Source organism: Periophthalmus magnuspinnatus, chromosome 24 (assembly GCF_009829125.3).
Source record: "Periophthalmus magnuspinnatus isolate fPerMag1 chromosome 24, fPerMag1.2.pri, whole genome shotgun sequence".
Lineage (NCBI taxonomy): Eukaryota > Metazoa > Chordata > Actinopteri > Gobiiformes > Gobiidae > Periophthalmus > Periophthalmus magnuspinnatus.
This window is the reverse complement of record NC_047149.1, coordinates 5085404-5102913: the sequence shown is the minus strand read 5'-3', so window position 1 is coordinate 5102913 and position 17510 is coordinate 5085404. Positions and strand designations below refer to the sequence as shown.

At 39.6% G+C, this 17510-nt stretch overlaps 1 protein-coding gene across 1 annotated transcript; it reads right to left on the bottom strand.

The window, feature by feature from the left end:
* Positions 1–705: 705 nt before the first annotated feature.
* Positions 706–16575, bottom strand: tram2 (translocation associated membrane protein 2). The gene is made up of 11 exons (XM_033991257.2): positions 16358–16575; positions 13083–13146; positions 11284–11393; positions 8234–8350; positions 7178–7236; positions 6520–6604; positions 5511–5581; positions 4502–4606; positions 3620–3763; positions 3058–3215; positions 706–2730 (listed from the first exon to the last, which is right to left on the bottom strand). Exons 1-11 carry the CDS (start codon positions 16475–16477, stop codon positions 2654–2656), a joined length of 1110 nt encoding a protein of 369 aa, XP_033847148.1. The 5' UTR covers positions 16478–16575; the 3' UTR covers positions 706–2653.
* Positions 16576–17510: the final 935 nt, after the last annotated feature.

Sequence of the window (17510 nt, the reverse complement as noted above, 5' to 3'; positions counted from 1 at the left end):
ACTATTCCACTGAACAAAGTGCATTGAACACAAAGGACAAAAACACTCAATTGGCATTTCACAAGAATCACAAAAACATGTATGCTTTAAGAATTAACAACTATAACATTAAAGCCGCAAGCGGCATCGAACGGCCCTCGCGGGCCGTGCTTCGCACTCGGCCGACCCGGCACTCCCAGTGGGTGGCCCTAACGCGCCACTTGTCCCTTGTTTATTGCGGCTTTAGGTTGCACTTGTCCCCAAACAAGTCAAAACACATTGGAAGTGCTGATGCACAAAATGCAAAAACATGGGTTTTCCAGGCATCGCCACGGCAACACCGTGCAAAATACAAACTTGGCCCCCTGGACTTTTTTGTCGGTGATGACCTGAAGAATCACTGTATGTTCAGGGGTCAAATTCCTGCTCAAAGAGCAGAAGAAATCAAATTAAAGCCGCAAGCGGCATCGAACGGCCCTCGCCACTTGCCTGTTTTATTGCAGCTTTGGACTCCGTTTGGCACCAAACAAGTGAAAAGACATCGGAAGTGCTTGACTCAATGTTAGACATGCTGATATGCTAGCAAGAACAAATATGCATGTCCCATGCCTACGGCATGGGTTGCTAGGACACAGGAGTCTGTGCCTACGCCCTGTATGTGCTCGGGCCTAAAAACCTGCAAACCTGTTAGATGCATTTTAAATAAAGACAAGACTCGAGACATTTCTGAAAATGGCATTTTAATAAAGAAATTAACAAAATAAAATGTATGAAAATATGGAATGCCATGCTGTAATTCCCAACATATGTATGGAAAAGTTTAAGATATTAGGAAAATATTGGAATTCCAAAACTGCTAATCAGTAACTGTAGAAAATGCATAAAAATGAATAAATCTATTCTAAAGCCCCATTCACACAGATCCCAGTACAAAATGCCAGAAAACCCAGCCATGACCCTATTGACAGTCCCAGAACATTGCCGGGTTTGCTCTTTTCGCATACATCTTGGCATCTGGGTCTCTGTGCTCCAGAGACTATGTAGGGTAACCAGGAAATCAAGCTCGTAACCAAGGACACCAAGCAAATAAGCAATGGTACTGGCAATTTTATGGCTTTATTTACACATAAGCCTTCCCTGCATATTCTCAGTAATTTCTGGTCAAAAATGCAGGGATATGAGTTCTGGCTTTGTTCACACATGACCCCGTTCAGGCAAAATGCAGGTAAATCGGGTCGGGTTGCATGTGTGAATGGGGCTTAAATCTAGAATGTTGGCAGTTGTGTCTTCCCGCTGAAATTCCTGCTTCAATGGACCGAAAGGATGGACAAAGCCAGCTCACCGACTTTACCATTACAGTACTTACAAATAATACATATATTATTGCAATCCACCCTGCAAAAAGGGCCAGCTACACAAGTTACAATGACATGAATTCAGAAAATGTGATTTTTGACTAGATTCTTTCACTAGTTTCAAACATATTTTCTGATTGGTTTAAAAGATGAAATATGTAACTTTCTGGTGGAGGGTCTACGAACCCGTATCCATGGAGAGTGGATATGTGCAGGTCAGATCTGTGGAGAGGTCACCTGCTTGCTATAATGCTGCAATCAGACTGCATTTTAAAATGTATTTTTGAACACCTGTAATTGGCATTCAACTTATCTGTATTTTTTTTAACAACAACAACAAGGCAGCAAGAAACAAGCAGGTGTCGGACCCTCTACCAGACAAGTTACCCCTTTTCCACTGACATGGTGCCCGGGGCCACCTCGGCGCAGGTCAGTTTAGTGGAGGATCCTCTACCAGAGTTGTGCCTCCATGCTCCAGGCTCAGCTTCAAATGTTTCAATTAGTTTAAAGTTCCTTTTAGACACTCTGAGTCCCCCCCTCCTTTTGCTCAGAGCAATTGTGTAGTCAGAATGATATCACAATCAGCTGCATCCCACTAATGAAACTACTGCACATCGCATCAGGTTTGTCAAGTTGTTGTACATTGTTTTGAATCCTGCTGTTTTAAAAATTGCACACGACCATGGGTGACGTTGGCTTGTACAGGATCATACTGTTAACCATAAGAAGGGTTCGAACAAGGCCCAAGTGAGATCGCTAGATTACCCAAACATGCATGAACGGCGTCTCAAACCTCTTTGGGCATATTTTTCATGAGAACATTATATCATGGTAGAAAGCTGGAAAAAGTAAATTTTGCATAACCCCAAAACAAAAGAAAATAAAGAATTTCCTGTTTGATCGTGGTGTCAATAATTGTGAATAATTGTAAAACACTTTCTACTCACGATCATACCTTGAAACCCATGAATACAATATAATCAACATCGACCAAACTAAACTAGCCTTACAGTCTGAATTCAAGTCATTTTAACTTCAGTATTATAGTTATTCCTTTATCACGGTGGAAGTTTGATTTCAATCACATTTAAAGTTCATATTGTTCATAAACTGGCGCTCCTCTTCGAGAATACTGATAAAATGAGATTTCCATGCGAGGTCCGTCGGGGAGCAAGTTCGGCCCGGATCGGCAGGTTTGACCCAGGACGTCGGCGCGCACAGGCTTCTCAACGCGTCGTCCAGGCTCCCCCCGCTGGGCTGATGGAGAACTGCAGCTGGGACAGTCCCGGGGTTAGGTTGAGTCCATGAGGGGGCGCTCTTCAGGGAGATTTGAGCTTTTTGGTCCGAGGAGAGGCTCCGTTCTCTGCTTTGAGAACGCCGTTTTCATGGTGGCTCACTGGAGAAGACAAGAGGAGTTTTTAGAGACATTTAAGAGTTATGGCCGAACAATATCACACTACATCCCCTTTTTAATCATAATGTTGATATCAGAACATAACCAAAACAAAAAAAGACTAAAATGTAAAATTCAAGTTGAAATATTAAATGTTTTTTTTACCAAACCAAATTTTATTTTTATCTTTTTTGTTTTGTTTTATAGTTTATTTTGAGAATTTTCAATGCAACCAATCTGTATTGAGAGATGACTTAACCCTTTACTTTTCAGTCCAAATTAAGAAAGTTGTATGTTTTTGTTCTCTTTTTACAGTCCAGTGTTACTCACAGGAGTCCCTCTTGACTGGCCGCAGTGCTTGCTTGGCTGCCGTCTTCTTGCGCAGGGCCTGTTCATGTCGGAACTCTCTCCATCTGCGCAGCTGGAAGCGGATAAACTTCCACAAGAGCCAGGACTGAGTGACGCACACCAGGAGCAGCACCGTCATCCTAACACCCAAACGCAGATTTAAAGTGCATAGGTTAGACCAGATTTTTAACCATGTTATAGTTGTCTCCTTCTCATTTACCCTGTCTAAGTTGTATTTGGAGTGATTCGTACATGTTTGAGTAATCTTTACTTTTTGTGTATCTTGCGCTGAAATTGTTCCGGCGTTTTAGATGGAGCTTTCTGTGTTGATGCCATAGGTAAAGGTCACTACTATTTCCTCTATTTTTGTACCTTTCTTCTCAACGTTTCCTCTACAAACTACTACTTAACTGATGTATAAACTATGATCAAAAAAGTGTGAGTATTTAAGTATATATCCATATACATTTTATTTATACACACACACACACACTTTAAACATCTAAATCAAGGTTTGTGTATAACATTTGTGTTGTAAACTGACCTTATGAGTACGGTGTTGAAGTTCCCAGAGTCCCAGTCCAGGCCCTGGTTCTCGGAGCGTGCCAGACCAAAGCCCACAGCCAGGAACATGAGGGTCAGAGTAGCCATCCGCGTGAACACAAAACTCACTGCCCACAAGTCGAACCTGACACAACACGGACCACATGAACATGAAGAATACCAAGTGAGGAAAATTAGCGATGCAATTGTAAGGGTGACATAATTATTTAGCTAATGAACCTGGATTACCAGTGCCTAAACCTTCATTTGCCGTTTTGGTTCTCAAGATTATTATCCAATCACAATGCAAATGCCAGATCTTATTCCTAAAACCTAGGGCCCGGCAATTCATCAAAAGATCAAGAAATAGTGAAACAGTTGTGTCTAATAGTCAGTGATATGGTTGGGTCTTTTTGGATGGGGAAGTCCACAGCCAGTCCTCTGTCTGTAAAAGCATGAGGTTTGGCGCAGATGCAAGACTTTGGAGAATTTACGCATTTTTGTGTTAAATGGCTATTTTAAAGAAATTTAAATATGAAAAGACTAAATCAAACTGAATTGGAAACAAATTAATCAATATAAGGGAAAAAAAAACAAAAAACGCCCAGCCGTACTAAAAGCAGTTGGAAATAACTCTGAATGATCACTACTTAAACACCAGCACCTGCAGACAATCATGACTCGGAAATTGTTTATTTAGTTTTTGACCTTCTGTTGGTTCAGTCAAGTTTTGTTAAGCCCTGCATGGTAGTGATTTGTGCTGTTGTAATTTTGGGCTCTACAAAAATAAACTGATTGAAATTGAATCCCTAAGTGTAACAAAACAGCACAGCATTAGGCAGACTTGTTCCATGTGAAACAGCTTGTAGAGTGACGTCCGTACATTTTCTGGTGATTCTCATCGGTGAAGTAGAAGAGTCTGGCGATGTGGAAGGCCAGCTCTGATGTGTACTGGAGGAACAGCAGCACTACCCCCACACGGCTCAGACTGGACACACACAAAACACAACACATTATGAGCACAGCGTCACGCACAGTTTAGGATACACTTATAAATGCAAGAATGCCACCTGCTGGGACACTGAGACATGAAGCAGTTTAAATTAGGGCTGCACCGATGGACCAGAATGAATAAAATGATAGGATTTTGATCATTTCAATTATTTGTACTATATAGACTAGGGATACGCTGATCCGATACTAGTATAATGGATGGATATAATGGATATAGGCCACAATACAATTTTTTTTGTCTACAAGGTCCTGGTGTCCACATATGAGGTCATTAACTGTCACTTAAAGCAACTACTCTGCTTATTATGCAGGATTATTCAACACAAAAACTAAAATATATTACCTGTGAGTCATGAAAACAATGTGTAGTACAATGCATATGTTCAACAAGTGCATAAAATAATGACAGGTTAGACTATATTTAGTGAAATTATATTTAGAGTAATTATATTTAAGATTTGACTAAAATCTTAACTCGTTTTTACATTTTGGTGTGAAGTTTATAATTTTACTTCCTGGTCACGTAATAATTCCATTATGGTTACCTAGCAACTTTAATGTAAACAAGGGCAAAAAGTTGTTCATATTTATTTTGTTAGTTTAAGTTTAAACTGTCAGAAAAATGTATTTTTTTGTGCATAAATTGCCAGCATTTTGGATGGCGTTTTCTGTGTTGATGATATAGGTAGAGGGATTCTGTCTCAGAACTCAGTGCTACTTCCTGTATTTTTCTACTTTTCCTTGACACTTTCCCCACAAACTGACACTTCCTGACATAAACCTATGATAAATATTTAGCGCAGGTATTATCCCACCAAAACAAGTCAAAATTAGACAAAAATGAAAACCTGTCAGATGCACAAAGTAAAGGACCTCACTTCAACAAATAGGCAGCTGCGATGTGGAGCAGGTACAGGCTGATGTACTGGAGCTGCCGGGGGATCTCCTCCTGCAAAACAAAAAGCCTTTATGTGAAAAAGAGAATACGCCTTCAGACCTGGCAACCTCCAGCCAGTACCATACCCACAATTCCCTGGACGCACGCTTTTTGGAGACATTACATTGACTTACATTCATTTCTTAGACTGATCCTAACACTAAACATAGTTACTACTTGCCTGACTGAAGGCACTGAGACTGTGCTTGCGTCTGCTATAGTTATAATCTACAACACCCATGGATCATACTTATTGGCTTTCCTATCGATCACATTGCACTTTACCATGAAATATCCAAAATTCACAATAGTTGAACCTGATCATTTCTAGACTAGATCGTATAACTCACTATAATTCAATGATATTATACAAACCTGTTTGTTTTTTTAGCTTTTTCCCATGTTATAACGTTCTATATTAATGCCTGAAGAGGTTTTAGATGTCATCGATGCATGTTCCAGTATAGCGATCTCTCTCAAGCCCTATTCTAACCCTCCTTACAGTTAGCTGTAAAATTTGTCCAATGCTCCGCCCACATCCATCCACGTCATCCATGTAGGTGACAGTTCTCCACAAACATATCAAAGCATGACACAATACACTGATGCAATGTGCAGTAGTTTCATTAGAAGAACGCACGTCGATTGTAAAGTGATAGCGCTCTGAAGGGGGAGTGGCTTTTGCCTCAAGAGCATCAAGAACGAAAGTGAAACTTATTAAACATGTTAACATGTTTTTGGCAAATTTCCAATTTTCAAAACATTTAAAGGTAATATGGGGATATAAATGTCACCATCAATGAATACCCCATGGAAGTAAAATATCACCTCTTTCGAAATCGAGATTGAAATTTTAGTACAACACCAACCCACATTGTGGTAAATACACACAGATATCACACACACAGACCCCAGTGTGCTGCGCGGCGGTTCCCAGGCCCCCCTCTCACCTTGCGAACCTTCTGGAAGTAGAGCTCTGGCAGCGCGTGGAGCCAGTAGGCCAGCTGGGTCAGGTAGAAGAACTTCACCTGGAACCTACAAGAGAAGAGACGGAGCAGTTCAACAGGGATCTCACAGCAGAGAGTTTTGAGGCAAATAGAAACTATTTTACAAAATGTTTAAAGGCTGTACTTGATTTACTTAATGAAGTCAAATTTGCCCCAGTACAGACAGACAGTAAACGCTCTTGAGGTCAAAAAAGCCCACTGTGTACTGTCTATATATAATTATATATTATAAGTGTTTCATTGTCTGCAAACCAGCAAGTGCACAGTAGCATGCCAGTTGTGCTTAGCATTATTGTGACTTTGCTCTGGTCTTTGAAAGTTGTGAAAAGAGTTTATAAATACTTACAATGCTCTGAATGCGTTAGGAAAGTGAGGAAAAACTCTGGACCACTACCGAAAAGTGAAAAAACTACCTGTTCATTTTAAAGACATTAAAAATGAGCCTTTTAAGTGATTTCCTATTAAATAAGATAATAAATGAGTATTTATATTCAGGTAAGCCACAAAGGCAGATAATAAATACACTAGACTAGAATGTCATAAATATGAGATTTTATTTACTGTTTGATGCAGTGTAGACTTCAGTTGTTTGTGTCATTACCTTAAATTTACATGAGGATAGTTTTCCCAAAGACTGCTCGGATGTAACAGATACCCCTCCTGCAATAAGGAAACAAAAACAGACATAATTACAAAATAAGAGAAATTAAATGTAGCATTTTTTTGTCTTATGATGTGCCAAATGAGTAGACATGTAACGTGCCAAGGCGTTTTGATGTGATGAAGTGACGCCAGCTCCCATTGGGTACCTACATTTTTCATTACGAAGTCAGTGGCCTTGTTTCTTTTATTAAGTTGTTTTAGATGAATAATTGTGATTTAAAATTTGAAAATTATATCATAATAATCCACAGGTATCATTGATTTTTATCTATAGAGCAGATACAAGTAAAACAGGTCTTAGAGTTATAGTATCGGAATCGTAACTGAAAAAGTTGGATCTCTGATTTTGATCAGTCCCAAGAGGAGCTCACTACAGATCTGCTCAAAAGCACTGGATTATTTCACTGTCATATTAATTCACCTCGAGTCACTGAATCACTCAGAGTCCAGAGTATTGTACAATAGATCATTTGCTTTAATGAGATGAGGTTCAGTTCTCCTGTTTAAGTTGGATATCAGAGCGTATCTAGTACAATGTAGTGTTCACATTTGTGAATGAACGAGCCTGTGCATAGGAAGCAGTGCATTTTTGAACCACTAGATGGAGTTATAGGACACATCAACACCGTGTCAACATTGTGTCAACACAATGGGGGCAATGTGTTACACACTGAGGCATCATCACACATCATGTAGGTTTAACTTTGAAGTTCAATGTAAAGTTCAGCTGATTAGTAAAGCCCAAGCCCGCCCTAAAGGTCTGTTAAAATGACAGGTGCAGTGAGAGGAGTGCTTCAAGATGCTTCATCTTGAATGTTCACAAGCTCCAGAAATAGTTTACGAATCCCCCCCCCCCCCCTCTCTCACCGTGAGCAGGACATGGAGCCTCCACACAGAGGACACCAGGTGGAACGCACACAGCTGACCAGACCCTCTCTCTCTCTCTCTCCCTCTCTGTTTGTCTATCCTCACCCTCTCCCCCCCTCTCTCTCACCGTGAGCAGGACGTAGAGGCTCCACACACTGGACACCAGGTGGAACACACACAGCTGACCAGACTCATTGAACTTGGTGTTTTTACTTTTGGATAGATGGAGGCGCCGGTTCACTTTCTGCAAAACAATACAAAAGGCAAAATTATTACAGATGTAACAGAATCTAGAAATGAACCAACGTGAAGTTTTCATGGCTGAATCCAGACAAGCCGATTACAGTTAAGATCTGATATTTTTGGGCTGATATATAGGAACAAATCAGATCATTCTCCCCAAAATAAATTACTTGCAACTCAGTTACCATCTATATAATAAATGCACTGCTCTGCAACCAAATTATTTTTACACAAATCATAAACAGACCTGGAGTTGTGTTTTGTTTCATTCACACGTTTAACACACAAACTCTGCATATTTAGAATGAGTTCTTATGTCAAACTGAAAACACTCTGTTCCACCTTGTGATGTCATGTGGTAATACAGGAAGTGCTCCATTGTGTTTTTAAACTCCACAAACCTTCAGTAGAATCATTTGGACAATTTCAGCTCTGGAATTTCCAATCTCTACTGAACTAAAAGTTTTTTTCTTTTCAATAAAATAAAACAAAATGTTCCACAATATTTAACAGTGATATTTTTTCAAAGCGTCCCCTGGTCCTTGTTGAGCATTGATCAGAATGTGTCTCGTTAATACGAGTAATCCTGCACTTGAATTCTGACTTCCAATTTCCATCTCTTCTGCAGTCACACCTCCACCTGTTCATCAAGATAGACAGCTGTGTTTTAAGGGCTATTTTTAGGAGTACAGCTTATTTATCATTCCTTGACGTTCCCATGTTTTCCTTATGAGCCCGGAAAGCCTCAGACCTTGAGTGTGTGAATGGCATGTTGTCATTGAGATTCTTGGGCCAGTGTCAGTGAGGAGGACCAGAATAGACAGTAACTTAAGTGTTGTTAGCTTAAACCATTCCCTGAGACGTGCTTTTAAAGACGCTGTGGAGAATGTACACAAACACAAGCATGACCCATTTCTGAACAATGATCAAAGTATCAGATGCCCCGCCCTGCAGGTGTTCTGACAATGTGTGTGTACAGATTAGAGCCTGGTTTATGCAATACTTAGACACTATAGCAGTGACATTTCACAATGTAAAGTTTGGAACATTACAAAAGGGAAATATGATGTCAAAGTGAAGCAGTTCAATCAGGGTTAAAAACAGTAGCTTCCTGGAGTTGCAACAAGGTAATTTTAGCATGTGGAAGATATGTGTGCATCCTCTGCTCCTCTGACCCTCTCCTCTGCATCATCTGCTCCGTCTGACCCTCTACTCTGCATCTTCTGCTCCGTCTGACCCTCTCCTCTGCATCCTCTGACCCTCTCCTCTGCATCCTCTGCTCCTCTGACCCTCTCCTCTGCATCATCTGCTCCATCTGACCCTCTCCTCTGCATCTTCTGCTCCGTCTGACCCTCTCCTCTGCATCCTCTGCTCCTCTGACCCTCTCCTCTGCATCATCTGCTCCGTCTGACCCTCTCCTCTGCATCTTCTGCTCCGTCTGACCCTCTCCTCTGCATCTTCTGCGCCGTCTGACCCTCTCCTCTGCATCTTCTGCTCCGTCTGACCCTCTCCTCTGCATCATCTGCTCCGTCTGACCCTCTCCTCTGCATCATCTGCTCCGTCTGACCCTCTCCTCTGCATCATCTGCTCCGTCTGACCCTCTCCTCTGCATCCTCTGCTCCGTCTGACCCTCTCCTCTGCATCATCTGCTCCGTCTGACCCTCTCCTCCGCATCATCTGCTCCGTCTGACCCTCTCCTCTGCATCATCTGCTCCGTCTGACCCATCTGACCCTGTACAGTATACAGACACTGAAAGCCAATATGTTTCACTGTACCACACCTTATTAGAGGAGTGGTTTACATGTGCTCAGAAAGCCCCAGAGGGAGGCATTATTGTCAGTTAGACGAGTAGTTCACAAAGGCTTTTACACAACAAGGAAAAGGCCTTACTGTAAATGAACTTGGACCTGTATCGTTACTGTAAACTGCCACTGGTCTGCTGTACCGGTTTATCAAACAGGCTTTTCTGCTGGGAAATACTGAACTGGAAGTTGTATGTGGACTTATGTGCGTTCCCATGAAGAAAAACCCATCAATTCACTTAATAATTGAATTGATTTATTGACAAAATTATGATGTACATGTAATTACATATTATTATAAGTACATTTCAATAAAAATTTAATTACATGATCTACATTACGTGAAGGTCATGTTTATTTTCCTTCTTTGGGTTGCCACACTCTTGGACTAATACCAGATGGCAAATACTTAAATAAAAGAACATTTAAATAATATAAAAATTTGGTAACAATATTTTGACTTTGATTTTGGTTTACATTTCTAATGAGATATGTACAGTGCCGTTTCAGGTTATAGACATATATCACCTGAGCCAGTGGGACTCATCCAGCTCTTGGCCGGTTTCTATGATTAGTCCATGTAGCTAAGAGGTACTGATAGGATCTTTTACTGCCAGGAATACCCACTGCATATGGGTATTTTCGATATTTTTGACAACCCTAGTGTGTAGTGGTATGGGTACCGTAAATTTCGGACTATAGAGCACACCTGAATATAACCTGCACCAGCTGAATTTGAAAAGAAAATCAATTTTGTACATATATAAGCCGCACCTGAATATAAGCCGCAGGTTTTTGTGTTGTAACATGAGATATTTACACAGAAAGATGGTACACTGAAGTTTTTTTAGTTTTAATTTAGGAAACGCTTATTTTCTTTTTTTTTGTGTGTGTGCGTGTGTGTCTGAAAAGCATCAATCTTTCCCCATGTCTCATATATGCATTTACTGTTAGAGTGCCTCCCAGTGGCCATTAGGCAGTAAAAATCTATAAATTAGCCGCACTGTTGTATAAGCCGCAGGGTTCAAAGTGTGGGAAAAAAGGAGCGGCTTATAGTCTGAATTTACGGTACTTATGTCCAGCAGGTACTCACGGCCATGGTCTGCGTGTGTAGTGGACTGGGATACTCACATCCAGCAGGTACTCCTGGACCACTGCATGGAGGATGATGACGATGAAGAAGTAGAAGAGCACTGTGGCTGCGTCCTTCCAGCCGTAGTGGTACAGGGTCACTTCTCCCTCTGCAAATAAAAGAAGACACAATAAAATCACAAGAATTTAAGCAAACGTGTTCTCCAAAAAGTAAAGTTTAGCAACCACACATTCATCGCTAACTAAATTTTATGCTAGTTAGTGGTTTTATTAGTTACTAGATGGCATTTAGACGATGTCTGTGGTGCCCCGGTCTGATCCATAGTAAATGCAAAAAGTAAAATCTGTCGACTGGACAAAAAGTTGTAGGAGTGAAGACGTTTCGCTGCTCATCCAAGTTGCTTCTTCAGTTCTGGGCAGGACACTACCTTGTATCTGTCTGACGGGAGGAGCTAAATACACTGAAACTGTAAAAAAGCTTTTGTTTACAGTTTCTGTATGTAGGCTAGGTCTATTGAGCTACACTCAGTGTGCACTGTGCCACCTAACAAAATATTAGGATGGATCTATAACTCCATCATCAGACCCAAAGCAAACAAAGGAAACAAAGAGAACATTTGAGCTAGCCAGGATGCCAATAGGTGTGAAATCACCCATTAAGAGCTGAATGAATATGCCAAGTTTGACTCAGGCACAGTGCACACTTAGCTTAACAGACCTAGCCTACATACAGAAACTGTAAACAAAAGCTTTTTCCAGTTTCAGTGTAGTTAGCCCCTCCCTTCAGACAGATACAAGGCAGTGTCCAGCAGTAGCTGACCAGAACTGAAGAAGCGGCTTAGATGAGCAGCGAAACGTCTTCACTCCTACAATGATTTATCCAGTTCACAGGTTTAACTTTTGGCATTTACTTTAATTGGCATTTATATTAAAAAAACGTATTATTATTAGATTATAATGTACAAAAAAACACCAACTGCTAAAAATGCTAATGAACACTATAATTAAAAGCATTAATATGAATAAAATAGTTCATGGCTGAATATCTATAAAATATGGTCATATGAGACAAAAAAGTACTTTATACCTTACTTAGTGGTTTTTTGTTTTTAAATCCAGTCCAACACCAATACTAGAACTTAGTGTACTCGCCGATACCTACATCAGTCCGATACTGGATATTATGAGGTAGATTAAGTATTAAGAGTCCAATGTATAAAGATCTTGATGATGAGTTGTGCTGATTTAAGCACTTTTACTTTTCGCCTTGTTCACTTTGTACCAAAGAGCGAGGATTAATACAGTAGTGAGGCCTGGAAAAAGGCCAAATCTTGGAGCACATGGCTAATTATGCAGAGTAAAAAAGTACATGTTAGCACTGTTATGCAATGTGGTTATTTTACAAAGTTCAGCGTCCACACCAAAGGCTAAAGGAAGGTATCAAAGAGCTAACACAAATGTCTTTTTCTCATTATTAGCATGTTTTAAGTCTGTGTAGAGTCGCCACAATCTGCATTTAACCTGCTCTGAGCGTTAGCGTTAGCTATAGACATGACAGCATCCATGTGTCCTCATTCTGGAAAATATAGAGTGGAATCAGATCAGTCATTTGGTCTGAGTACTCGCCAATATTGATACTTGAAAAATGTGTGGTATCAAAGCTTTTGCAGATAGCAGTACAGGTATCGGAACAACAACACTTTAACGAACATGAATCAATTTTGACAATGTGGAAAAAGAAAAATTATTATGTTTGTTTTAGTTTTTTTAAATAATAGGCCAAACTAAAATGTGATGTGGCATCTTCTATTTGTAACATTTGAAACCTAAAGCTGTACCTGGTGATAGTGTGGTCACGTTGTACTGAGGCTGGATGAACAGAATGGCCGTCTTAGCCGTAGCCTAAAAACAACATAGAAAGAAAATAAAGGTTAGTGATTTCATAATAGTCACTCACAACCAATGCAAAACAACTCTACAGAAAAGAAAAAACTGTATTTAAATGTATCTTAATGTAAAAAGGCATATCAAACTCATGATTGACTTCCAAATCTTCAGATGGCTTAAACAATATACTTTCTCCTTTCAATTGGTTATAATAATACAATTATTTAATAATACAAATTCTGGTCAACTAAGACCACTAAAACAAACAAACATAGAAAAAGACTTGGCACTAAAAATGTCTCTTGAATAATTATACCATTTGAATTATCTTTTAAATTGAGCATTGGGAAGGTTTTGCCACTTTAAAAAGGTCCTGTGCCTGATTTCTAGGATTTGTGTGTTAGCATGCTAGTTGTGCATTACGGTGCTAACTGCTACTATGCTCAGAATGCATAAGGTAAGTGAGAAACAACTTTGGACCACCACAAACCCTTTAAACTGAACTAGTTCTGCTTTTCATGTTTTTAAAGTTGTAAATATCAGGTACAGAGCCTTTAACATGACATTTTCTCTCATGAGTCAGATGACACCAGTGCAGCAGGTATATTGATTTTATTAATCCCATAATTTTGTGGTGATCTTATACCGACAAAGCAAAATATTAAAACATAAAATTGTAATATTATTTAAATAAAACAGCACAATATTAAAAACATAAAGGCTAACATTTTGTGTTTTTTATATTTCTAACAGAATTTGATGCAGCAGTTAAATAGTAAAAAAAAAAAAAAAAAAGGCATCTGTACTAAGGTGCCTTCCTACTACAGTCTAATTTAACGCTAAGGATATTAGACAAAATGTTGAATGCAACACCTGCAACCTCCAAACCAAAAGGAAATCCCCTTTTTATTTTTGCACCAGGTCAGAACAGGCTTCAGTCACACAGCTGTACTGTATGGCTAAAGCCTGGTTCCTGGTTGACACTTTCAAGACTAAAATTCGCCTAAAGAGGAGCATTAAACATGCAGGTATAAGTAAGCAGGACTAAGGGAGACCAAAATGAAACCTAAATGATATCAGTTCTAAAGATGGACTGAAGGTCCAGGTCTAAGCCAGATCTACACTAGGACTCAAAAGAAAAACATCTCCAGTAGGGCAGTTGCCTAGTTAGTAGTGGTGTGAATCTTTTCGAATCAATTCAAAAATGATTCTTGATTCTAAAACGATTAAATTCAGTTCTGAAGATATTTTTTCATTCAGAAAAAAAAAAAAAAATATATATATATATATATATATATATTTTTTTTTTTTTTTTTTTTTTCCCCACACTCAAGTCAGAATCTGCTTAGCTTTCCTTCACTGTTAACAACAATACAGCAAAGCAAACCATGGAGCTAAAGATATTCAAAGTAGCACGGATGTCCTGTTCATCTCATGCGTGTAACTCCACACAGAGTCAGGTAGACTTAAAGGGGGCCTTATTAACATCATTTAAAAAAGCCTTTGACGATTTGGAATTGAGCCAGAATCGTTTTTCGATTAATCGCTGCAGCCCTAGTCTCAGAGTCTAAATCTGATTTGGAGCTTAACAGAGGCTAAACCAGGACCATAGAAAGACTAAACCATTTTAAAGTAAACCAGGACATGGGTATCAAATACTACACCTCAGTATTTAATAATTTCTGTGTTTGGCCCAGTAAATGACCATAGCCACAGAAGGACAGCACAGTTACATTTACTTGAGTAACTTTTTAAAGAAATTATACTTTTCAAAGTACTTTTCAAGCAGCATATTTTACTCCTACATGAGTAACATTTTTTACCATTTTTTACCATTTTTACCACAACTCAAGTACTCTTACTTGAGTTGTGGTTCCTCTTTCCACTGTGAGTAAGTCTTCAAGTGACAAAAGCTTTATGTCGCTAATATGAAATGATTTGTACATTTCTGTTTGGTTCATATCTTACTTAGATATGATTTAGTTTGTCTCATTATTGTGTCTGTCTTTTGAAAGTACCAGATTTCATACATTACAGTCTCGGGTGTAGACCAAACTGACTGCGGATGCATTTGAGTTTCAAAAGGGTGCAAACATAATACGCAAACATTAAGGGGCATTATTTTAGGCGCCTGAAATGACGTGCAAACATTTTTAACAGAGGTTGTAATGCCCCCTTTTGGAGCCCTGTAGACCCCTGTAGACCCAGGCCTGGTGCACTATGTCATGTTTTAGCTTTACAATTAAATTTACTTCAAATTATAAATCAGACAGGTAGTACTTTTCCCAATTTTTTTTTTTTTTACTACTTCTTGGACCACTACTTGAACTTCTACCCAAGTAATATTATTTTGAAGTAACGTTGCTCTTAGTTGAGTACAATTTGTGGCTCCTCTACTCCCTCTGACCACAACTTTAGTTCATTTCTGCAATATAAAAATAATAAAATATGAAACCACAACATAATTACTTAGAAATACAGTGGTATGAAATTGCATGGCCCCAAGGTGCAGGGAATGAGTTTAGGAGCCGCAGTCCAGAGGCTACAGCGGTTCACACAGATTGAGACGTGGCAGTACCATGAAGTACGTACAGACCGTGAAGCACCCGGGAAACACCAACCGCACTTCCGTTTGAGCCCGCCACAGTAAAACCCCTGCTATGAAAAACATATACACAACCTTTACTTTGAAATCCAGCGTTCCGGTATTTACATGTTTAGTAGCTGGAGGACAAATATTTTCGTTGTAAATATTTGAAGTAGAGTTTTTTTTGCAGTAAAAAAGTTATAGAACGTAAAAATATTGTGGTAACAGTCGGAAGTTGTATCGACTTGTAGCGTGGACCCTTTACAAAAGGTAACAGTGGGCATATTCTACTCATAAAAATCAGCTAAATGAGAGATTCTCCTACAAAATAAGTGTTAATATTGTAACTACTCATGCAAATCGAATACATTTAAACCACTTTTGCATTGTTGTCGTTTTCCTACTTCATAAACTCCTTAAAACTATGACAAAAGTTGAAAAAACCGAAATCTTTCCATCACACTATTACAACTGTACACGCTTAACCGTAAATGCCAGCCCAAAGTCGCCCATTCGTCAAATAAACCGCAGTTTTGTATCGATTTTCATGCCAAACTTTCGCTAACTTTGCACCAGCCCGTGTCCGCCAAACAGCTGAGCCCAGAGGGAAGAAAAAGCTGCGCTCGCCTCCTCACTCACCTCAAACATCAGCCCGATCAGGATAAAGATGACCAAAGTGAACACTATGTCTGCGTGGTTCTGGATGAGGAACTCCTGGCTGAAGAAGGGGTAGCTCTTGTTCCTTCGGCGGAATGCCATTTTCGCCGGGCGGCCGCACTAAAGCTCCCCTAGCCTGATTTGGGGTAAATGTGTGAGATTTTTTTTCTCCAATCTACGAAGTTCAGGAGGTAACTTTGTCAGTGTGGTGCGCATGCGCGAGGTCTTAAAGGGCCAGTGCAGTAAATACCTCCTGCGGGACATTTGCACACGAGATGCTCCAGTGGCTCATGGAAATCATTTTACTCCCAGGGATTACGCTTTAAATTATGTTTTAGGAGGCTCACATGACAGCTATGGAGAGGTTGACAATTTGGACTCATACATATAAAAAGAAAGGAGTTGTTAAAGGTCCCGTACATTATAACATAGCTCACAATTCATTCTTGTGAGCTATGTTATAATGTTGTTACCTCCTCAAAAACATCCTTGGAGTTGTGTTTTGTTTCATTCACATGTTTGACTAACCCTTTATTATTAGTCTGTCTACATCTCTAAAGCTCAAAATGCTCTGTTCCACCTTGTGATGTCATGAAGTGGTAGTTTTCAAGTTCACAGCTCCTTTTACCTTTAGTTCGGTAGAGATTGGCAATTTCAGGGCTGAAGTCATCCAAATGATTCTTATGAAAATGTACAGAGTTTAAAAACACAGTGGAGCACTTCCTGTATTACCACATGATGACATCACAAGGTGGAGTGCTTTCCGAACGCAGCCTAATTATGCAGAGTTTGTGGTTTAAACATGTCTGAATGAAACTAAACACAACTCCAGGTATGTTTTTGATGAGGACATAAGATAATATAAAATCATAACATAGATCAGAAATAGCCTAACACGGGCCCTATACAAATAATGTAGATGTAGATTGTCCGTGAATGTGTTGCCGTAGCAAAGATCAGGCACAAATCTGTAATAGTTATGGTTAGGAAAAGAGCTTGGGGTTGTCTTTACTGTAAAACAATGTCAACTTTTGTAACGCAGTCAGGAAACAGTGGACTTTGGCGGACTTTTGGCATGGCCTCTGTTTGTTTACTTTTAGGGACCTGTGTACAGAGGTGAGTCGCAGGAGAGCCC

Bases quoted from the DNA above. Each gene is read 5' to 3' on its own strand.
- tram2 (XM_033991257.2), bottom strand. From the start codon at position 16,477: ATGGCATTCCGCCGAAGGAACAAGAGCTACCCCTTCTTCAGCCAGGAG. The intron at 11,394-13,082 runs GTACAGCTTTAG...TTTTATTTGCAG, and splicing joins CGTGACCACACTATCACCAG to AGGGAGAAGTGACCCTGTAC. The intron at 3,216-3,619 runs GTCAGTTTACAA...TTTGGGTGTTAG, and splicing joins TTCAACACCGTACTCATAAG to GATGACGGTGCTGCTCCTGG.